General features: G+C 41.2%; 1 protein-coding gene across 1 annotated transcript in view; it reads right to left on the bottom strand.

Annotated features, from left to right (window-relative positions):
- scn12aa (sodium channel, voltage gated, type XII, alpha a) overlaps positions 1–24,275 on the bottom strand; it is a 49,513-nt gene that overhangs the window by 4,796 nt on the left and 20,442 nt on the right. Inside the window, exons 7-21 of the mRNA XM_060906238.1 lie at positions 24,192–24,255; positions 15,609–15,750; positions 15,291–15,488; positions 14,997–15,146; positions 14,578–14,913; positions 14,270–14,399; positions 13,805–14,043; positions 13,089–13,262; positions 12,636–12,992; positions 11,320–11,742; positions 10,349–10,463; positions 9,682–9,836; positions 7,119–7,292; positions 2,561–2,683; positions 2,072–2,344 (exon numbers count right to left, since the gene is read on the bottom strand). Of these exons, the coding sequence (XP_060762221.1) occupies positions 2,072–2,344; positions 2,561–2,683; positions 7,119–7,292; positions 9,682–9,836; positions 10,349–10,463; positions 11,320–11,742; positions 12,636–12,992; positions 13,089–13,262; positions 13,805–14,043; positions 14,270–14,399; positions 14,578–14,913; positions 14,997–15,146; positions 15,291–15,488; positions 15,609–15,750; positions 24,192–24,255 (3,053 nt within the window). The remainder of the gene's footprint in view (positions 1–2,071; positions 2,345–2,560; positions 2,684–7,118; positions 7,293–9,681; positions 9,837–10,348; positions 10,464–11,319; positions 11,743–12,635; positions 12,993–13,088; positions 13,263–13,804; positions 14,044–14,269; positions 14,400–14,577; positions 14,914–14,996; positions 15,147–15,290; positions 15,489–15,608; positions 15,751–24,191; positions 24,256–24,275) is intronic.

The following is a 24,275-nucleotide window of genomic DNA, read 5'->3' as shown; positions in this document are numbered from 1 at the left end:
TATCAGCGTCTAATATTCGTTTACAATATCATTAGGGTTGTAACTGATTGATTGTTCATTCTGAATAATGTATTCACAGTGTTCTAAATGAATACAAATATAGATATGAATAGGAGGCTCACAATTCTTATTCATTCATTCATTCATTCTTGCCAGAAAAGGATCTAGTTGAGACTACAGGTGTGTTTTCCAGTGTTTCTGGATGCATGTTTTTAAGTTTCATTTAAAAATGAGCTTTGGAAAAAGGCCACACTCACTTCAAGTTCAAATCCGGATATTGATACAAACCCTTTAAAATTTACTATATTTCTGCATAAATATGACCTAAAACATCATCAGATTTTCACACAAGTCCTAAAAGTAGATAAAGAGAACCCAGTTAAACAAATGAGACAAAAATATTATACTTGGTTCTTAATTTATTGAGGAAAATGATCCAATATTACATATCTGTGAGTGGCAAAAGTATGTGAACATTTGCTTTCAGTATCTGGTGTGACCCTCAATAAATGTTGATCAGTCCTGCACACCAGCTTGGAGGAATTTTAGCCCATTCCTCCGTACAGAACAGCTTCAACTCTGGGATGTTGGTGGGTTTCCTCACATGAACTGCTTGCTTCAGGTCCTTCCACAACATTTCAATTGGATTAAGGTCAGGACTTTGACTTGGCCATTCCAAAACATTAACTTTATTCTTCTTTAACCATTCTTTGGTAGAACGACTTGTGTGCTTGGGGTCGTTGTCTTGCTGCATGACCCACCTTCTCTTGAGATTCAGTTCATGGACAGATGTCCTGACATTTTCCTTTAGAATTCGCTGGTATAATTCAGAATTCATTTTTCCATCAATGATGGCAAGCCGTCCTGGCCCAGATGCAGCAGAACAGGTCCAAACCATGATACTACCACCACCATGTGTTTTCCTTTCTCCAAACATAACACTTCTCATTTAAACCAAAAAGTTCTATTTTGGTCTCATCTGTCCACAAAACATTTTTCCAATAGCCTCCTGGCTTGTCCACGTGATCTTTAGCAAACTGCAGATGAGCAGTAATGTGCTTTTTGGAGAGCAGTGGCTTTCTCCTTGCAACCCTGCCATGCACACTATTGTTGTTCAGTGTTCTCCTGATGGTGGACTCATGACCATTAACATTAACCAATGTGAGAGAGGCCTTCAGTTGCTTAGAAGTTACCCTGGGGTCCTTTGTGACCTTTTCGACTATTACATGCCTTGCTCTTTGTTGGTCGACCACTCCTGGGGAGGGTAATAATGGTCTTGAATTTCCTCCAATTGTACATAATCTGTCTGACTGTGGATTGGTGGAGTCCAAACTCTTTAGAGATGGTTTTGTAACCTTTTCCAGCCTGATGAGCATCAACAATGCTTTTTCTGAGGTCCTCAGAAATCTCTGTTGTTCGTGCCATGATACACTTCCACAAACATGTGTTGTGAAGATCAGGCTTTGATAGATCCCTGTTCTTTAAATAAAACAGGGTGCCCACTCACACCTGATTGTCATCCCATTGATTGAAAACACCTGACTCTAATTTCACCTTCAAATTAACTGGTAATCCTAGAGTTTCACATACTTTTGCCACTCACAGATATGTAATATTGGATCATTGTCCTCAATAAATATATGACCAAGTATAATATTTTTGTCTCATTTGTTTAACTGGGTTCTCTTTATCTACTTTTAGGACTTATGTGAAAATCTGATGATGTTTTAGGTCATATTTATGCAGAAATATAGAAAATTCTAAAGGGTTCACAAACTTTCAAGCACCACTGTATGTCCTATTTAAAAACACAGAGTAATGCAAGCATACCCATGGAATGTTATTGCCAAGGTAATAGGGAATTACATACTTTTGTGAATGGCGGTGCTCCTTATTTTCAGAGGTAATTTGTATGACTTAGCACAGATAGGGGTATTAAGTGGTTACATTGCCAAATTATCTTACAAGTAGTCTTAGAAGACAAACAGGATACACCAAGCCTTAATATAATTTATTTTCAAATGGCAACAAGAAAGTGAGTACAGAGAAAGAGAATAAATTGGTGACTTACGACTTGTAAAAGTGAAAGGTATCCCAACCCTACGTTGTCGAAGTTCACCTTCACCCTGGTCCAGTAGAACTGAGTGTTGTTCATGGCCATGCAATCTGATATATTGTTCACGATTGAGGCGTCATGGATGTAACCTGTCCTGTTGACACACTTTCCAAATTTCCCAGCAAAGAGATTGACACCCATGATGCTGAAGATAAGCCAGAAGATCAGACATACCAGTAGCACATTCATGATGGAGGGGATGGCACCAATTAGTGCATTCACCACCACCTCAACAAAAAATAAAATACCACCATGTTAGACCATACAGTACTACAACAAGTCATTAGGGACTGGCCTATTGCCAAGAAAACACTATACAGTACATATGTAGGACAAAAAGGTTGCATAATTTATCAAGTTACTGTATATCGTGGTTATAACACAGGTTAGTATCCTGGTGGCATGAAATCGCAACAAGAAGATTAAGGCGAGAAAGTGCCTTACCCGCATCCCTTCAAATCTGGATAGGGCTCGTAGTGGTCTGAGAGCTCTCAGGGTCCGTAGGGATTTAATAGTGCCAAAGTCTGAGTAGCCCAGAGAGTTAGCCACCAAGCTAATTAATGATACCTGCAGGGTGAGACGAGAGAAGGAATGCACATTGCAATTTGAGATAAAGATATTAAGTTTTACCAACCTGGTAGGATTGTGTTAAATTTCTTAAATCTCTACCAAAGGTTTTTTTTCATAAACTATGAGGAATGTTTCAATAAAACTTTGGTCAAAGTTCTAAAGAAAGTTACTCTATGTGCTATAATATTAGTAGAGTTTTCAACTGTCCTGCTGATATTTACAGTATAATTGGTTGTATGAACGCTTCTGCAATGGTTGGTCATCATATCTGAGCTGGGAAAACTGTGCCATGTTGTTGCATATAAAGCAAAGGTTCTGAATACCAGGCCAATTCGCTTCTTGCAGAATGCGTCAGAGATATCGTTAGACCATCCACATGTCGTCAATCTTAGATACTTAGAATGAAAACTTTTTGAAAACAACTTTTAGGATGATGAACATGTACCGTATGCAATGCTTACAAGTAATACATGGTGGTATAAATGGAGGATTTTACATGGTTGCGCGAAGATATGAAGCTTATCTTCGAGTGGTGAATGTGTTCATGAGTGAGCATCGTGAACGAGTGAAAATATTTTCAACACGAGAAGATAAACTTCATATCTCCTCACTACCATGTAACCTTTATATTATATGGACACATCCACACACACACACACACACGCACACACACACAAAAAAAAAAAAATACGCAAGTTAATTAAAAAAAAATTTAATTCTGAACCAGTTCGCCATTTTGACAACGCACGTCCAGTCAGCGGGTATGACACTGGGAGTGACGTCATCGGAGTGAAATATTGTGAAATATGTCACTCAGATCTGCGATGTATTTCATATGAAATATGCAAGTTTTTCAACACAAGATAAACTTCATATCTTGAAGCCAACATGTGATTTTATTTTTATTATATACAGTAGACACGTTCACAAACAAAAAGTACCCAAATTTATCAAAACAATGAATTGATTTCTTCACAGGTGACACATTGAGATTTATGTCATGGTTTTGGTTCTCCATGTCCCGGATGTAGCTCGTATGAAAAATACAAGTGGTGTATTTCCCAGTAAAACACTCGTGTCTATATATTATAAGGTGTGATCAAAAAGTTCTGAGACTGTTCTTGTTCATGTTACACACATTTGCGATTTTACACAGAACACAAACATCAAATTATTTGTCAGACTTGGGAAATCGACAGTGGGGACACTGGAAAGGCTTCATGAGAACAGTCCTTGAAATTGTCTAAGAAATTGGACACGTTGTGCATGAGGATAGTAGGATCGCCCTGACTTCTGTATGTTGAAGTGTAAATGCTACTCAAAACACCATGCTCAGCTCCTTGCTTCATTGCTGTAGACTTGATGAAGCATTTCAAGGGTCTCGGTTGCCAATTTCCCAAGAATTTCCAGAGAATTTATGTTTGCTCTCTGCATAAAATCGCAAATATGCATGTGTAGGTTGTCACAAAAAAGTGCGTCACTGCCACCATTAGGACCTGTATTACACGTGTTTAGTATGGATGCTAGTTAACCAAATATTGTGTAATTCTCATCTCATCTCATCTCTAGCCGCTTTATCCTGTTCTACAGGGTCGCAGGCAAGCTGGAGCCTATCCCAGCTGACTACGGGCGAAAGGCGGGGTACACCCTGGACAAGTCGCCAGGTCATCACAGGGCTGACACATAGACACAGACAACCATTCACACTCACATTCACACCTACGCTCAATTTAGAGTCACCAGTTAACCTAACCTGCATGTCTTTGGACTGTGGGGGAAACCGGAGCACCCGGAGGAAACCCACGCGGACACGGGGAGAACATGCAAACTCCGCACAGAAAGGCCCTCGCCGGCCCCGGGGCTCGAACCCAGGACCTTCTTGCTGTGAGGCGACAGCGCCAACCACTACACCACCGTGCCGCCTTGTGTAATTCTATGCTCTTAAAATAAATCAATTAAAAAAAAACCCTCAACACTATTACTCATTTAAAAACAAAATGCAGCTATTATCAAGAAAGGAACTTTTTTTTAAAACAAAATATTGTTGACACATTGTTTGGTTGCTTGATTTCAAGTTATTAATTATTCACAAATAGATTTTCTTAATATTTACTGTAATACGACAATCGTTAACCTATTAGCCTATGAAGTTTTTCAGTCAATACCTAGCACCATTACATGTGGTAAACTTGATAAAATAAAGTCCAATTTTGCCACAAATCTTCACCTCTCTGTGCAAAAGTTAACCATCATGCATATTGTGCATTCACTGGTACCTGATAGTGTTGCCACCTGTCCCGGTTTTTCCTGATTGTCCCGGATTTTCATGGTCTGTCCCGGAAAAAAAAATAAAAATCCGGGACACTGAATGTCCCGGTTTTTTGTACATAATGGGCAAAATGTGTATTTCAACTTGTGAGCCAGCTGAGAACCAGTTTGCTTTTCTAAGCTCGCCGTGCTAAGCGGAGCCACGTCATTACGTCGCTGTATACGTCACTTACGTCGCTGTACACGTCAGTTACGGCGCTACGTTTGCATAAACCTTGGCGCGAATATCAAAGCAACAACAACAACAATAATAATAATAATGGATGACTTCGCGTTTGTAGAGCTGCTGCTTCTCATCGCCTAAAAATGGTGATCTTTCACGGTCTTTTTTATTGTTGTTGGTCTTAACAACTCCGCCCCCCCCCCCCGCTGACGTAAGCGGTTCTTTCCTCTGGCCCAGCAGAGAGTTGGTGCTAGCCTGGAACCGGTTTTTCTGGCCCCAGAGCCAGTTCTTTGTCAGTGGAAACAGAAAACCCGGTTCCAAACTAAGCACTGGCCCTGAACCAGCCCTGGAACTGCTTTGGTGGAAAAGGGGCAATGGAGGATGCTTGGACTGATAAAAGAAACAGACTCTCTGTTGCAATGGTGAAGGCTGAGCTTCAAGTCAGGCTAAACTTTCAGTTGTCCTGTACTGAGTTCAAGACATTCATTGAAAATCAGTCAAGACTCATAGCAGCAGCAAAGAAAAACACCAAATATAAATGGAAGATTAGGTAAGGTTTTGGTGAATTAAATGAAATAGTGTAGTGTAGTACATACTCCTGTATGTGCCCAGTTATATCAGTTACATGTCCTCCTATGTATTTGTTTAGCCAAGAGCAGCAGAGGCACAGGCAAGCACAAGCAAAGCACACACCACACTCTAAGCAATCAGGTAAGCTGTTTGACACTACACCTTACATTGTTACATTCAGGTATTCTTAGATACAATGAAAAATTAGATTATTTATTTTTATTCCACATAAGCAAACAAACAGAATTTAATTACAGTATGTATTCCCCTTTTACCTGTGCCCACTACTGCCCCCAGGTGTCCACAACCAAAAACTGTTGGAAATAAACCAAAATAATGAAGACCTGCTATATTATGTAAAGCAATTAACTAAACAAATAACTAGCAAAAGCGTCATTTTTACTAATTAGAGCAATACAATTTCAGCATAGAAGGGCGATTTTTGTCTTGGGTTAGATGTGCGAAGGGCGCCGTTGCTTACAAGCAAAAAGGTCGATTGGATGGTCGAAATGTCCAGGATTTTTGTCAGACACAGGTGGCAACCCTAGTACCTGAACATCTGAATATTTCCACAAAGAACAAGAAGACAGAGTCATCTCTATCCCCCACCCTATATACCAACTATATACCAAGTTTCAAGATATTATCTGTCACATTTTTCAAGTTCTGCTGCAGGAAACCAACCCTACCTCTTTACACTGACCTCAGCAGCCCATGGTATAAACCCACCAGACCTTTGGACCAGGTGAGCTAAAAATAAAAATTCCTCACCATTTCTTAGTATCAAAAGGCACATATGCATTATTTAATCAACACATATACCAACTTTCAAGACCATACCACTCATAGTTTTCAAGTTCTGCTCTGGAAACAAAACCTACCCCTAAGACTAACCTGAGAGACTAAGTCTGAAATTGTTTCCATGGAAACATGAAAAATTTAAATTTCTCAAAATTTCTTAGTATGAAAAGGCACATCTACAGCACCTTGTTAACATGTATACCAAGTTTCAAATCTGTATCATGAACAGTTTTGGATGTATGCTCCAGAAACGAACATTGCTCTTAGAGACTAAGTCAAAATCTATTTTTTATGTAAAAATTTGAAAAATACTTTTTCTCAAAATTCCAAAATAGCAAAAGGCAACAGTTCACATGTTGCTTGATATGTATACAAAGTTTCATGAAGATCTCTTCAGTAGTTTTAAAGATATGCCCCGGAAACAAAAACACGGATAGACGGATGGACCCCATTTCTACAGTATATCCCCCGACAAACTTTGCTTGGGTGGGGGATAAAAATGAACCTTATAAAGTACTATTAAGGAAAGATATAACTCATTAAGAATTCAAAGTGAGGCTCTATACTCACACCCACTATCAGGAAATCCAGGCAGCACCAGTAGTTTGTGAAGTACTTCTTAAAACCATATGCAATCCATTTCAGAAGCATCTCTAACACAAAGGTGTAGGTAAAGACCTTGTCTGCGTACTCTAGCACCACTTTCACCACCTTCTTCTGTTCAATATAAATGTCTTCAAACGCCTGAAAGAAAAGCGTTGAGCAAAAATTTGAGTGTCCTCTATTTTAGCATTGCAATAAAATATATGAAATTCCATGCAGCCCATTTCATAACAATATAGGATTAGATTTGACTTAGATTCCTAAAGTCAATATTTTATCATCTGGCTGAATTAGCAAATGAGTTTTGTGTCTTTTCATGGATTTCAAGGTGTTCACTCACCCAACAGTAATTAATTTTGGTATAACTTTTTGGTAAATTTGGTTTTTACCCAAGTGTCTCTATGTATCTCAACAAGATAACCTACAGTCAACTAAAATAACAATACATCGGTGTTATACCACTAAGTTATCTATCTATCTATCTATCTATCTATCTATCTATCTATCTATCTATCTATCTATAGTGGTGCTTGAAAGTTTGTGAACCCTTTAGAATTTTCTACATTTCTGCATAAATATGATCAAAAACATCAGATTTTCACACAAGTCCTAAAAGTAGATAAAGAGAACCCAGTTAAACAAATGAGACAAAAATATTATACTTGGTCATTTATTTATTGAGGAAAATGATCCAAATTACATATCTGTGAGTGGCAAAAGTATGTGAACCTTTAGGATTAGCAGTTAATTTGAAGGTGAAATTAGAGTCAATGGGATTATCAATGGGATGACAATCAGGTGTGAGTGGGCATCCTGTTTTATTTAAAGAACAGGGATCTATCAAAGTCTGATCTTCACAACACATGTTTGTGGAAGTGTATCATGGCACGAACAAAGGAGATTTCTGAGGACCTCAGAAAAAGCATTGGTGATGCTCATCAGGCTGGAAAAGGTTACAAAACCATCTCTAAAGAGTTAAAACCAGTTAACCTAACCTGCATGTCTTTGGACTGTGGGGGAAACCGGAGCACCCGGAGGAAACCCACGCGTGCATGGGGAGAACATGCAAACTCCACACAGAAAGGCCCTCGCCGGCCATGGGGCTCGAACCCGGACCTTCTTGCTGTGAGGCGACAGCGCTAACCACTACACCACCGTGCCACCCCAGATTGTGTACAAATGGAGGAAATTCCAGACCATTGTTACCCTCCCCAGGAGTGGTCAACCAACAAAGATCACTCCAAGAGCAAGGCATGTAATAGTCGGCGAGGTCGCAAAGGACCCCAGGGTAACTTCTAAGCAACTGAAGGCCTCTCTCACATTGGCTAATATTAATGTTCATGAGTCCACCATCAGGAGAACACTGAACAACAATGGTGTGCATGGCAGGGTTGCAAGGAGAAAGCCACTGCTCTCCAAAAAGAACATTGCTGCTTATCTGCAGTTTGCTAAAGATCACATGGACAAGCCAGAAGGCTATTGGAAAAAAGTTTTGTGGACGGATGAGATCAAAATAGAACTTTTTGGTTTGAATGAGAAGTGTTATGCTTAGAGAAAGGAAAACACTGCATTCCAGCATAAGAACCATATCCCATCTATGAAACATGGTGGTGGTAGTATCATGGTTTGGGCCTGTTTTGCTGCATCTGGGCCAGGACAGCTTGCCACCATTGATGGAACAACGAATTCTGAATTATACCAGCGAATTCTAAAGGAAAATGTCAGGACATCTGTCCATGAACTGAATCTCAAGAGAAGGTGGGTCATGCAGCAAGACAACGACCCTAAACACACAAGTCGTTCTACCAAAGAATGGTTAAAGAAGAATAAAGTTCATGTTTTGGAATGGCCAAGTCAAAGTCCTGACCTTAATCCAATTGAAATGTTGTGGAAGGACCTGAAGCGAGCAGTTCATGTGAGGAAACCCACCAACATCCCAGAGTTGTGAAGCTGTTCTGTATGGAGGAACGGGCTAAAATTCCTCCAAGCCGGTGTGCAGGACTGATCAACAGTTACCGGAAACGTTTAGTTGCAGTTATTGCTGCACAAGGGGGTCACACCAGATACTGAAAGCAAAGGTTCACATACTTTTGCCACTCACAGATATGTAATATTGGATCAGTTTCCTCAATAAATAAATGGCCGAGTATAGGATTTTTGTCTCATTTGTTTAACTGGGTTCTCTTTATCTACTTTTAGGACTTGTGTGAAAATCTGATGATGCTTTAGGTCATATTTATGCAGAAATATAGAAAATTTTAAAGGGTTCACAAACTTTCAAGCACCACTCTATATCTATCTATCTATCTATCTATCTATCTATCTATCTATCTATCTATCTATCTATCTATAAACAATAGTGTGTTGTGGTTAAGGCTAGATTGCTTTATTTGTTTGATTTTGGTAGTATGTTCTCTGTTTTACAATCAGGACATTTATATCATCAAGCATTTTAGCATTAATTTAACAGTAGGGCTCGACTCAGCACTGGTGATTTAACTATATGTGGCGATTGTGTGTAGCCTCCTACCAGAGCTCCGCTGCTGAGGAGGATCATGAAGATGATGAAGGTCTCATACCAGCTGTGCTCCACAATTTGGTAGCAGGTCTTCCTCAAGTTCCACCACACCAGGCCTAGACTCTGGTTTGTGTTGATGCCACACCACTCACAGCGACGCATACAGACTGAACATAACCAAAATGCTTAGAGTTCGCTGGTAAAACTGAGAACAAAGCATACTATAAGCTAAACACTCATCAGGATGGTCTGGAGTACATAAGAACTGTGCTCCTGCATGCTTGTATAAGAGTGTAAGAGGGTACAATAATTTACATTGAGCAGTTAATCTGTGATTAGTGGAAACTAACTTTAAGAAGATTAATTTCGTCTAAAATACATGTGGCCCTCATGAAAAATAGAGGCCACTGCTCCATTTCTTTGGGAGGATACTGGAAAGTGTTGCCCACAGACATTAGCCCAAGCTCCATATGTTACAATGATTATATAATATACTATGATTTTAAAATAATGTCCACAACACACAGAACGTGGAAATCTGTGGATTCAGTGGATATTAATGTAGGTTAAGCTTTAGTTAACTGAAATATAAAGAGTACAAAATAAATGCAACAGGGCACATATTTAATACATGGATTTAAATGCTTATTATTAATTTTAACATTTGTCCTTCACTTACACTCTGGGAAACACTCATCTGGCTCCATGGTTTCACCAGCAAGCTGAGCGTCCTCATTTTCTCCTCTTGGATTCCTCAGATCCACAGTACTTCCTTCTGACAGGCTGATTAATTCCTGATAAAGCCAAAAGGCTGGTGTTGAATTCCTTTCTTGATCATATCCATTCTATAGTAGCCACAACAACTGAGCCCTGTTTAATGCCCTAAATAGTTAAAAAATCATTAACTGTCTGTTACCAATATCAGCTAAGGACACGCAATCTTGGACCAATGTGCTATCCTGAAGATTACTGAACTGTGGCATTACCTTATAAATAATGATTAGCAAATTTGTTGAGATTCCCTGCAGGAGAAAATGCTTGGAAATTTTCCATTGATTGATTGATTTTTTGCAAAAGGTGCTGGCACAATCCTATATCGGCTCTGTAATTCTACACTGACAGGTCTCTGAATGTTGACCATTATTATGTTTGCTCTGGCCAGAATGATTATGTTGGTAAGAAACTAGGGATGTAACCAAATGCAAATACATTACTGTATTTGGAATGAACAATATGTGTGTCCAACCAGAAACAAACACAGCAATTACCGTATTATAGTGATCACACCCACTTTGGGTTTCAATCTGAATACAGGTACAGATATTTGGAGCACAAAACAGGTACAGATAGTGTAAGATAAGAACCATAGGGTTGCTGATTTTATGAAAGTTTGTATGTCAGGTCTCCTCAAGGGGCTTCTCTTGTCTTCTAAAAGAGGTTTCACTTGGGAACCCCTCTCATTAACCAATTTTGTTGTCGGGTTCCCCAACAGGGACAAACTGAAGAAGTCTTTCAGGTTCTGGACTTGACATGTACTCATTCTCCATCAATGTTAACTGATCAACCTAATTTTTATTGACCTATCATTTGCTTACATCTATTTCTACTAATGTTGATAAACTCCCAAAAAATCAGTAACTCTCAACTTACTGGTTTGTTTACTTCATCTCCTGATGTCTCTGTGCCGTCTTCCTCTTCCTCAGGAAACTCCATGTCAGATTCTCCAGGTGCTATTGGGACACATATGTTCAAGCTGGGATTTGTCATGTAGCTGTCATCCTTTTCAGAAGTGACATGTTTTTCTGCATGACTGCTGGTTTTCCCAACAGTCCCATTACATTCAACATGGATGGTGTCATGACCCTTGGTTGCCCAGGCTTGCTTATTATTGTGCCAGCATTTGGCCAGATTGCCATTGAAGAAGTCCTTGATGACTCCCAGGATCCAGGAAAGGCCAGCATATATGCGTGCAATGGCTACTTGTAGGTTGTTCATCTCGCCATCCTCCTCTGGAGCAGACAGGTTATCAGAACTGAAGGAGCTCAGCAACAGAGCCAGGAAAAGGTTCAGAACCTAGGGACAGAGAAAGACCGAGAGAGAAAATGTATCCCATTGCTTTCTTTTCAAAAAAAAGCTTTTGTTGACAACTACAACATTTGTAACAGGTCATTAAATTAGCCTTGGAGGAATGGTGCCATTGGATATAGGGTACAGAGTATCCCTGATAAACTTTATACCTGAAGGCCAAATGTCTCACACCACAACAAGCAAAATGGGCTCTTTTCTTTCCAAGATTCCAGGTAACTAAATCACACTGGCCTGATTCCAAAAATGTCAGCTGAAGTTTAATCCTGAATTTACCCACTGAATGCCAAACCTATAACCACAAAGACAATGCTACTTTAATCTTCTTTTGTGGCCACCATCAGTTGGTCCTTAGACTATTGGACCTTGACCATTAAATAACACATGCCCTTAGAGATGACCCAGTCATAGCAGAGTTCTTCTAACCTTTGCACATAATTCTCTAGATAATGGTATCTAGCTGCTTGCCACGAAATACTGGTGGGAACCTATACTCTGTGATATTTAGGCGTTTGTCTTTTGTTCCTAAACATCATCTTTTTGGGGATTTTGCCACTCCCAATTCTTCATTATCGCACAATGCCATCGACTTTGATATGCCTCATCCCTCTGCCCTCCTTCCAAACTATAATAACTATTCTAGCGGTTGTGGACCAAAGTTATAATAAAATCCCAAAGGCTTAATTCCTCTGCCTGCCTTGTTCATGGCTTTTAAAACTTCTGAGCTGCACAAACTCAAGTAACTACCAAACCACTACAACAAATCTATCCTGCTAATACAAATGAAGTTTGGATTAAAGAAACTGTTTTTCACAAAATAAAACCTCAATAAATCATGTTTATTGTCATGCAAACATACTAATAACATCCTTCCAACTCACCACCAGGTTTCCAATGACCATAACCAGCATGAAGACAAGGATGCAGAGTGGCTGGCCAGCCACCTCCATGCAGTCCCACATTGTCTCAATCCATTCTCCACACAGCACACGGAACACAATCAGAAACGAGTGGAAGAAGTCCTTCATGTGCCAACGTGGCAGAGTGCAGTCTGTGCTGATCTTACACACGCAGTCCTGGTAGTTCTTCCCAAACAGCTGCATGCCAACCACAGCAAAGATGAAGACAATGATGGCCAAGACAAGGGTCAGATTGCCCAGGGCACCCACAGAGTTGCCAATTATTTTTATCAGGGTATTGAGCGTGGGCCATGACTTGGCCAGTTTGAAGACTCTCAGCTGAAAGGATGGATGGATGAGATTATGCTGAAGTAAATTTAGCTGGCATAAGTTCTAATACATGTGAAACTTGCACCTGCTCTGATGTGATCTTACCAGTCTGAATGAACGGAGTACTGATAATCCCTCAACATTGGACAGACCAAGTTCCATCAAACTCAAGCAAACAATAATCCCATCAAAGATGTTCCAGCCTTGCTGGAAGTAGTAGTATGGATCCAGAGCAATGAGCTTCATTACCATCTCAGATGTGAAAATCCCTGTGAACACCTGTGAATATGAAAAAATATATATGGAACAATAGTTTACAGGAGGCCATCCACAATAAATCAGTGATTGGCCAGTGATGGCATTAGTCAAAGAAGCAACTATGAGGCCAAGAGTAGCTTTGAAGGAGATCAGATGGCAGAAACTGTTCACAGGAAAACCATAGATCAGATGGTCCACAAAGCCGGGCTTTATGGAACGTGGCAAGTCCCATTTGCAGTTTGCCAAAAGATATTTGTAACCCAAGATTCTCTAGTCTGATAAGACCAAAACTGAAATTTCTGGCTTTGTCACAAAGTTTTACGTTTGAAAAAAACACAACACTGCTAATCTCCTTGACAACACCATCCCCACCGTGAAGCATGGTGGTGGTAGCATCATGTTGAGTGTTACCTTTCAGAGGTGCTCCTCTGAGTAAGCCCATCTTTATCCAGTTTTTGTAAATAAATATTCATGAAGTAACATGGTCATTATTCATGGGTCAAAGAGTTTATACCACATCCTGAACTAGATGCTTTGTAACATTATGTATGGCGAATTCTCACCAGGTTCCCCACACTCAGCATGCCATTAAATTCCTCAGTCATAGGGTAATGCTCCAATGCCATAAAGACCGTGTTGAGCACAATGCAGATAGTGATGGCAAGGTCCAGGAAAGGATCCATCACCATGACCTTAACTAATTCCTTCAGACCAAGCCATGCCGGAGAGCACATCCATATCAGATACTTTTTAGCAAACACGTACCAGCAAGTAGGGCACTTCTGATGGGATTCTTCAAATTCTGAGATATACAAATAAACAAGCAGTTGTTTAATATTTATTTATACTCTCAAACCAATAGAAATGTCATCCTTCATAAGGTTCCCTTCATCGTAGATGAGAAATCACTAAATCTATGAAGAACTAATTTGGCTTCAGTACACAGTTGCCTGAAATTTGCACAATATAGCTACCTGTCAAAGAATAATAAGAATAGAAAATGATGAGACTAAAAGGTTGAAGCTCACCATCCATGGCATCACTGAAGAAACTGACTGAGCTGAGTTCTCTCTTCCTGCAGGGAGACAGAGCTTCTACCTGCACTTGCTGCATGGATTTGCAGACTTCATTAGCATGGTCTTCTACACATCCCAGCTCCTGTTAGTCACCAGAGGTATGGTGTATACTTAAGAAACACATGTTTTGCACCCACAACAGAATATGACTTTCCACTTATATACAATAAGGTTATATTTATAGCCCAAATCATATAAACTGTGTTCAAAAAACAGTCCAAATACTGTGTAGTACAATTTAATCGTGCTGTTCTTCTGACCTCTTTGACCTTTTCCATGCTGTGAGCAGGAAACAAGGTAGGTGTGTGTGCGCTTATGCCACCAATTCTCTTCTGGTCCTGTAAAAGTTCAAGCCAGCCGTTGATGGCAAAGCTGGGTATAAGAACCTGAGAGCAGTGGCTCCTAATGCTGCTCGTGCGGCGCTTGTGCCACGGGATCACTGTGGATCCTGCCCGACTCCGTCCCTCATAGGGTTCACTGGTGTGATCATCAGCCTCAGAGTTTTTGCGCAAATAGAAAGTGAAGACACTGCTATTGCTGCTCCGCCGTGTACTCAGAGGATGGGAGGAGAGCGTGGCTAGGAGTGGGTGCACCAACTACAGGAAAAGATGGAAAATGGGGAAGAGTTGAGTGTTGGGACTGCCTTAAGAGAACTGGCAGAAATCTGCAGGAATCCTACCTTCTCATCAGGAGGATCATTTACTGTTTCCTCTGACATAGTTCTGTGGGATCTGGATTGATGCTCTCGAGACTCCTTGCGACTAAATGGTGATGATGGCATCTCTTGGAATGGACTCGGTTCGGCTTCCTTGCTTCGCTTTCCTAATATCTGGCCAGAAGCATTCAAAATTATGATTTCCAATCACTTCTAAATACTGCTGACATGATTGTTTCATAATCAGATTCAAAGATCAAATGCATCCAGTGTCATTTTATTGATATATTGACTAAAATATTAAATTTTGCACAATACTCTCTGCTCTATGTGAAGCTGCTCCATGGCCAGCTGGAACTCTCTCTCTTTTTGCCAAGCTTCAGCAATGGTAGCCTGGTTCTGCTCCTCATATGCCATGGCCACCACAGCCAGAATCAGGTTTACCAAGTAGAACGAGCCCAGGAAGATTACCAGCACGAAGAAGATCATGTAGGTCTTACCAGTTGAGCGTAGAGTCTGCCAGAAAAGAGAGGAGCAGACGTAAACATGGATTACTTTCATTTTTAATCATGGTGGCTTCATATCTATTCCACTCAGCAATTAAAAAACAAACAAAAAAAAAAAAAACCAGGCTACCTGGTGGTAGAGGTTTTCCCAGTAGTCTTGTGTCATTAATCTGAAGAGTGCTAGGAAGGCCCAGCCAAAACTGTCAAAACTTGTGTAGCCATAGTTTGGGTTTCTCCCCGTCTTCAAACACTCGAACCCATCAGGACACTTTCTGTATGACAGAAAAACACAATTACACACTCAAAATAAGACAAGACCCATCATGATAATGAAACATGTAAAGAAATAATACTGTACTGGATAGTTAATCATTAAGGAAAGAAAGAATTGCTTATCAGTGTTGTCAGTATACATGAAATACCACTGAGTGTTACAGGATAAAAATTACACCAGCTACTGATTCTTTAATTTGTCATTGGGGCGTCACAAATTTGAAATACTTGGTGTGTTTCTGGGTGGCATGGTGGTGTAGTGGTTAGCGCTGTCGCCTCACAGCAAGAAGGTCCTGGGTTCGAGCCCCGTGGCCGGCGAGGGCCTTTCTGTGCGGAGTTTGCATGTTCTCCCCGTGTCCGCGTGGGTTTCCTCCGGGTGCTCCGGTTTCCCCCATAGTCCAAAGACATGCAGGTTAGGTTAACTGGTGACTCTAAATTGACCGTAGGTGTGAATGTGAGTGTGAATGGTTGTCTGTGTCTATGTGTCAGCCCTGTGATGACCTGGCGACTTGTCCAGGGTGAACCCCGCCTTTCGCCTGTAGTCAGCTGGGATAGGCTCCAGCTTGCCTGCGACCCTGTAGGACAGGATAAAGCGGCTAGAGATAATGAGATGAGATAATGGTGTGTTTCTGGAGTGTGTGAGCTCATGTACAAGCTAAATACTGGCTTTTCATATCTTGGAAGTGGTACGGTATATGCTAACCTTGAACTTCCAAGCTAGGAGCTTTCATGCAAAATGGGAGAAATGCGTAGCTAGCAGCTGGCATTTGGTATTGACTAAAAGTTAGGAGGGACGGTACAGTGGCACAGTGTGTAGCATTGCCATCTCACAGCTCCAGCATTCCCTGTTTGATCCTGGGCTTGGATTAAAATCTATTTCCTACATTTTCCCCTGTGTTGTTTGTACGGGTTTCTTCCAAGTTTTCCTCTTTCTTCCCATTGTCAAAAACATGCAGTGAGGTGGATTGACTAAGTTAAATTGCCCATAGCTGCGAATGAGCACACTGCTCTAGCATGGACTGGCATCCCAGTTGAGATGAATTCTCCGGCATTGTGCCCCATGTTGCCAGGATAGGTTCCAGATCTGTGACCCAGACCAGGATAAAGTGGTTACTGAAATGATTGTATGTTATCATATTATCAGAGAAATCCTTAAATGCTTCACAAGACATCAGCAAGGGCAGGTATTAAGGTTTAAGGGGGATTTTGATCAGTTAGATGAGTATCTAATTGCAGTTTTAAAAAAAATCCGCTATCCTAATGCCCTCATCATCCCATCTCTCTGTTACCATGGCAGCATTAGGTTTAAGTGACAGGCAGGGTGGAGGGTAGAATGTGAGAGATGGATCATTTAGTAATGGAAGTATAAACAGCTGGAGAGGGCACAGCCTCGGTATACGGACAACATAAATCTTTGAGAGAGAGAGAGAGAGAGAGCGAGCACACGTTTCTGCTGATGACTGTTCAGTTATTAGCACTATATGACACAATCTAACCCCGAAGGGATTGGTTAGGATATTACAGTAATTATAAAACATTTTATACAAAAAGCAGCCATTGCTTCAGTCAGGTCAGTGAAGAGAATGAGCGAATGAGCTCTAAAATCTATGTATTGGCAAAGCTCTGCTCTGTCCAGGGTTGCTATGCAGTTGGCACTCAGCGTCTCTATAGTAACCGTGACCTGGTGGCGGTGGCCAGCGGAAACTGTGGCAAAGTGCCTCTTGGGAGCAGCCTCTCCATTGTAGTGTGTGTATATATGCGTCAAAGTCAAACCAGAAGTGCTTTTGGTTCTATGATTGCACTGAGTCATTTCATGTAATTTCCATGTCTATTTCTGAGTGACCGCTTTCTGATTCCTGTGTAAGTCGGTGCCAATGCTGATAGCTAGTTCAAATCTGTCTGAAACAAACTAAATGTGGGCGGCACGGTGGTGTAGTGGTTAGTGCTGTCGCCTCACAGCAAGAAGGTCCTGGGTTCGAGCCCCGGGGCCGGCGAGGGCCTTTCTGTGTGGAGTTTGCATGTTCTCCCCGTGTCCGCGTGGGTTTCCTCCGGGTGCTCCGGTTTCCCCCACAGTCCAAAGACATGCAGGTTAGGTTAACTGGTGACTCTAAATTGACCGTAGGTGTGAATGTGAGTGTGAATGGTTGTCTGTGTCTATGTGTCAGCCCTGTGATGACCTGGCGACTTGTCCAGGTTGTACCCCGCCTTTCGCCCGTAGTCAGCTGGGAGAGGCTCCAGCTTGCCTGCGACCCTGTAGAACAGGATAAGCGGCTACAGATAATGAATGGATGATTTATCCACAAAGGCAAGTGGTTGGACAAATCAATATATCAAAGTGATTTATATATCAAAAAGGAGGACTATTCATTTAGACTATTCCACACTTCTTTAATTCTCAGGACCCAACTGCAAATGCGTACATTTCCTGCTAGTTTTACTGCCTGAACTGAATAATTCATAGAAATTACAGAGTAATACTTTTAAAGATAAATAACTGAATAATATGTCAGGACTTTAAACTAAATCTTGACATTAAGTGCATCAGTTATTTTCCAAAATGCAAACGTTAATTTAATTTTGCATCCCATTATATATGTGGATACAAATTTTTGGGATGTGTTGTACATCATACACCGTATACACGAAAATTTGTGATTTTATTTAAGACAAGAAAGAGAAGTTCTTGTTCACCCAGTAGTAGCTCAGAAATCTCACAGAAAAATTTTGAATGCAAATGTCACATCAGGGTGAATGGACAGTGAATTTGTAAACAATTTGAAGACGTAAACAGTCTCTGTTACGTGGGGAGTTGGAGAGGGGTATTTACTGACATGGTTCAAGTCCACTCATCCCTTTAAATGTCATTTACAAATGAATATGGGTGGTGCGGTGGTTAGTACTGTCGCCTCAGAGCAAGAAGGTTCTGGGTTCAAACATGGTCAACAGGGGCCTTTACGTGTGGAGTTTGTATGTTCTCCCCATGTCTGATGCATGGGTTTCCCTCCATAGTCCAAAGACATGTGGTTAGTTTAACTGGCTACTCGAAATTGCCCATAGGTGTGAGTGTGCAGAAACAGTGCGTCCTACTGCTGCACTTCTGGTCATGTCAACCAAACATGGTTTGCCTCAAGCCTGCATCTGGTTCGGCAGTGACAATGATGATGACAAATTAATACAAAGTTCTTCTGACCTAACACCTTTATCCTATGATGAAACATCTATGGGAGTGGTGTCTACCAGGATGGCCCTACCTCCATCCAAAGGGTACAAAGGTTCACTGAATGGTTTGAGGATGAAAATGATGTAAACTGAACACCTATTGAGGTTTTTCACCCACGTGACCAAGTCATGTGAGGCTGCCATTTTGGACGTCACGGCTTGAATCAGTTTGAAGGCGACAAACGAAAAACATAAAAGAAAAAGGAGCGAGATGCAGAAAACACCTTCACTATCCAGCGACGTAGGGCATTTACAGGGCGAGCAGAGGGAGAGGTATTTGCAAAAATTGAGGTTAGCAGGCTTAGAGAACGACGTTTACCTGCTTCCACCAGGATTGTTCACTGACGTACGGAAGTACACGAAGCCCTCGTCTTTACCTGACTTCGGCCCACATGATCTGTATACCTATGTCGTTAAAAACCCATCGCCATACACAGGTATTGATCTGAAAGATCTGAAAATATTTTGTGTCAGGCTGGGTAACATGCCTACATCAGTGGGTCGTCCCTGGAGCCGGTGGTCGCCATCTCATTACAGCTAAGGTTTGTTCACATTTTCATTTACTTTCGGTCCTCAGGATAAACAAAATGTTATTAAATGTCATTGAAATAACTTCTTAGTCTGTTGAGACATGGCCCGTTATAAATTTGCTGTTACCAGGCAATGACCAAGAACTGTATTATTAGGGTCGGTGTCTGTGTTGTAGCAGTGTACTAGCAGCTAGCTGTTAGCACTAGCTAATGTCAACAACATCATAGCTGGTATGTTACTGTAGCAATGTTTACGTTCAGTCATTTGGATGACTGTTAAAACCTTTCAGTCTCAAGTTTTTCCTTTACTGTATTTACTAATTTACTGTAATTATGATCCGGCAGCTATTTACACCGGATCCAGTGTAAATAGCTGCCGGAGCGCGCTCCAGAACTTCGGCCGGAGCACTCCGGGAGCAAGCCGGAGCGCGCTGCTTAATTTGAGGGGGAGCAAGCCGGAGCATGCTCCGGCAGCTATTTACACTGGATCCGGTGTAAATAGCTGCCGGATCATAATTACAGTAAACTAGTAAATACAGTAAAGGAAAAACTTGAGACTGAAAATTTTAACAGTCATCCAAATGACTGAACGTAAACATTGCTACAGTAACATACCAGCTATGATGATGTTGACATTAGCTAGCTTGACGTTCAAAATGGCGGACACCGGGGCGTCACGTGACCCTGTGACGTCAGGTGAAAAACCTCAATAGGAGATCCTGGCATGACTTGTTAAACAGCATCTCCACCACCATCATTAAAATTGAGAGAATATTATTTGGAAGAACGTAAAATAAAGTTCCAAAGACTTGAGTTTGTTCTGGTGGCTCGTGGTGGTCCACCAGCTTATTAAGGTACTTCAACTTCTGAGAAAGTAAAGAGGCACAGTCAACAAGAGATACAAAATGAAAGGGTGAGAATGTGTTTGTATATGCATGAGAGAGAGAGAGAGAGAGAGAGAGAGGTGAACAGTAGCCATAATCCCCAATGTTATGCTAGATGGCAGCCATTAACAAATCTACACAAGAGCTTATCAGGACCAGATGTGAGTTTAGAGGGCAAGTCCTCTACACAGCAGTGTCAAGATGAGCTGCCTGGGAGCTAATGCTGTCTAGGGTTGAAAAGTTAGAATCCAGCCTCCCAAGCATGCACGAGAAGAGAATGATAACTTAGACATTTCACATTACTTCTACACTCATTGGCCACTTTAATAGAAACTTGTTCTTGATTGTAAGATTGTTCTTGGCTGGCAGGAGTGGAACCCAATGTGGTCTTCTACTGTTGCATGTTGAGATGCTTTTCTGCTCACCACGGTTGTAAAGAGTTGCTATGAGTTGCTGTATCCTTCCTGGCAAAAAAAGATCGAACCAATCTGGCCATTTTCCTCTGAGCTCTCTTCGGTGGGGTTTACATTAGACTGTATCAGCGGATCATCAGATTAACGTTTTTAAAACGATTAGTGTGCACACAGCAACACCAATACACGATTCGCGTGCACATAGCAACGCCAATACACGGATACGCTCGGCTCCGCAGGCATCCTGCGCTCCAAATCACTCCGTCCTGAACAGCGAGTGCCCTCTGGAGGGTGCGCACTCCGGCCCTGCGCAGCTCACAGAGCGTGCGAGTGAAGCGCACGAGCAGTGATTCGGGACTGAGCCGCTGTGTGTGTGATCCTAGCGCATATCACTTACCACTTGCAAGTGGAAGGATGGCAAGCCTAAAGACAATCATAACTACACAATGGGCAGTATTTGCAGTATTTTCATACTTTTATACTCTTTAATGAAAGGTGATACAAGGCGGAAGTCCGCGCCGTTTTTCAGCAGTCGCATCACATGACCAACGCCAGCGAATCAGGAAGGTGGATGTCACAGTGACGTTGTCCAATGACGACGCCAGCTAGAGCTCAGCACAGCGTATCCGCGTATTCTCAATGTTTACACAGCACCGGACCAGACACGATCTAGATTGAATATGTGGACCCTGGCGGATTCCCGTTTCCCGGCGTTTCCAGGCATTTTAATGTAAACGGACAGTGCATCCGCGAAGAAAACGAGACAGATACGGTCTAATGTAAACTTGGCCTTATCAACAAGGCATTTCCACCCACAGAACTGCTGCTCGCTCAGTGTTTTTTGTTTTTTGCACCATTCTGTGTAAACTCTAGAGAGTGCTGTGTGTGAAAACCCCAGGAGATCAGCAGTTTCTGAAATACTCAAACCAGTCCATCTGGCTCAAACCAACATCCATGCCATAGTGAAATGAAAGTCACAGAGATCACAATTTTTCCCATTCTGATGTTTGAAGTGAACATTAACTGAAACTCTTGATTTGTGTCTGCATGATTTAATGTATAGTGCTGCTGTCAAGGGATTGGCTGATTAGAGAACTGCATAAAACAGTAGGTGGATGGGTGTTTTTAATAAACTGGCTGGTGAGTGTATGTGCAATATATTTTGCAAATCCTGGACATACTTTTTTTCTTATGCTGGTCAGATCATTTGCTGTACATCTTTTCTTTCCAGTCAAAATAGGAACTATGATGGATGTTTTCCAATCCATTTAGAGATGAAAACCTTTTTTGAGAACCAATCCTAAAACCCTCGCAGGTGTACATACAGTGGTTTGCAAAAGTTTGGGCACCCCTGGTCAAAATTGCTGTTACTGTGAACAGTTAAGCAAGTTGAAGATGAAATGACCTCCAAAAGGCATAAAGTTAAAGATGACTCATTCCCTTTATACTTTAAGCCAAAACAATGTTTTATTTTCATCTTTTACATTTTCTAAATGACAAAAAAGGAAAAGGGCCCAAAGCAAAAGTTTGGGCACCCTGCGTGGTTAGTAACACCCCCTAGTAACACCCCCTTTGGCAAGTGTCACAGCTTGTAAACACTTTTTGTAGCCAGCTAATAATCTTTCAGTTCTTACCTGGGGGATTTTCACACATTCGTCCTTGCAAAAGGCTTCCAGTTCTACAAGTTTCTTGGGCTGTCTTGCATGCACTGCTCTTTTGAGATCTATCCACAGATTTTCAATGATGTTTAGGTCAGGGGACTGTGAGGGCCAGGGCAAAACCTTCAGCTTGGGCCTCTTGAGGTATTCCATTGTAGATTTTGTGGTGTGTTTTGGATCATCGTCTTATTGTAGGACCCATCCTCTTTTTAACTTCAACTTTTTTACAGATGGTGTGATGTTTGCTTCCAGAATTTGCTGGTATTTATTCGAATCCATGCTTCCCTTGACCAATGAAATGTGCCCTGTGCCGCTGGCTGCAACACAACCCCAAAGCATGATCGATCCACACCCATGCTTCAGAGTTGGAGAGGTGTTCTTTTCCTGGAATTTGGCCCCCTTTTTTCTCCAAACATACCTTTGCACATTGTGGCCAAAAAGTTCAATTTTGATTTCATCAGTCCACAGGACTTGTTTCCAGAATGCATCAGGCTTATTTAGATGTTCATTTGCAAACTTCAGATGCTGAATTTTGTGGCTAGGACACAGGGAAGGTTTTCTTCTGATGACTCTCCCATGAAGATCATATTTATTCAGGTGTCGCTGCATAGTAGAACAGTGCACCACCACTTCAGGGTCTGCAAAATCTTTCTGAAGGTCTTTTGCAGTCAAACAGGGGTTTTTATTTGCCTTTCTAGCAATCCAACGAGCAGTTCTTTCAGAAAGTTTTCTTCATCTTCCAGACCTCACCTTGATCTCCACTGTTTCTGTTAACTGCCATTTCTTAATAACATTACAATCTGAGGAAACAGCTACCTGAATACACTTGGCTACGTTCTTGTAGCCTTCTCCTGCTTTGTGAGCATCAATTATTTTATTATTCAGAATGCGAGGGAGTTGCTTAGAGGAGCCCATGGCTGTTGATTTTAGGGACAAGTTTGACGAGTCGGAGAATTTATACAGCTTTGAAACCTGCATCATCTGACCTTTCCTAACGAAGAATTTGAACAAGCCACAGCTCAAAAAGCTAATTAAGGTCTGGAACCTTGGTAAAAGTTACCTGAGAACTCAAATGTATCGGGGTGCCCAAACTTTCACATGGCGTTCCTTTTCTTTTTTCACTCTCCAATTGTACAAAACAAAAATAATACACACATCTTGCAGAAAACGCTGAAAAGAAATGTGTCGTCTTTACCTTTTATGCCTTTTGGTGATCAGTTCATCTTCTGCTCACTTAACTATTCACAGTAACAGACATTTTCAGTAAGGGTGCCCAAACTTTTGCATGCCGCTGTATTCCAGACCACAAATGACATCTTTCTGTGTTCACCTCCAAAATTACTTTTCTTTCAAATGCCTTCTGTTCAAATGGTGTCATGTTTGTAACAGTACATACAATATTTTAACACAGATGCGTATTGAATTAGCTCTGGCAGCACAGATTTGTTTGAGAGGTACTGGGATTTATGGGATTATCCATTGAAAAACATCCACTGTCTAATGAGGAGCACTGAACTGAAAACGTCACTTATTTTATCGGGAGTGTGTACTTTATTTTGAAGTCATCATTTACATGCTAAATGCCATGAAGCCAGAATTTAAAGCTGTATTTTCTGTGTTGTTAAACTAAAACTGCTGAATGCTCCCTTAATCTAATGATTTATGTTTCACCAAATCTCAGATGCAGACAGTTTAGTTGACTCAAAAAAAAAAAAAATTGTGGAGTTCTGACTTACCCAGCATCACTGCTATATCCACATATCAAGGCATCCTTGGCTCCTTCAATTTTGTAGAAATTTTCTGAGTAGAAAAAGGACAGT

The sequence above is a fragment of the Neoarius graeffei genome, chromosome 23 (genome assembly GCF_027579695.1).
Source record: "Neoarius graeffei isolate fNeoGra1 chromosome 23, fNeoGra1.pri, whole genome shotgun sequence".
Lineage (NCBI taxonomy): Eukaryota > Metazoa > Chordata > Actinopteri > Siluriformes > Ariidae > Neoarius > Neoarius graeffei.
Note: the sequence above shows the minus strand (reverse complement) of the source record. Positions and strands in the feature narration are given on the sequence as shown.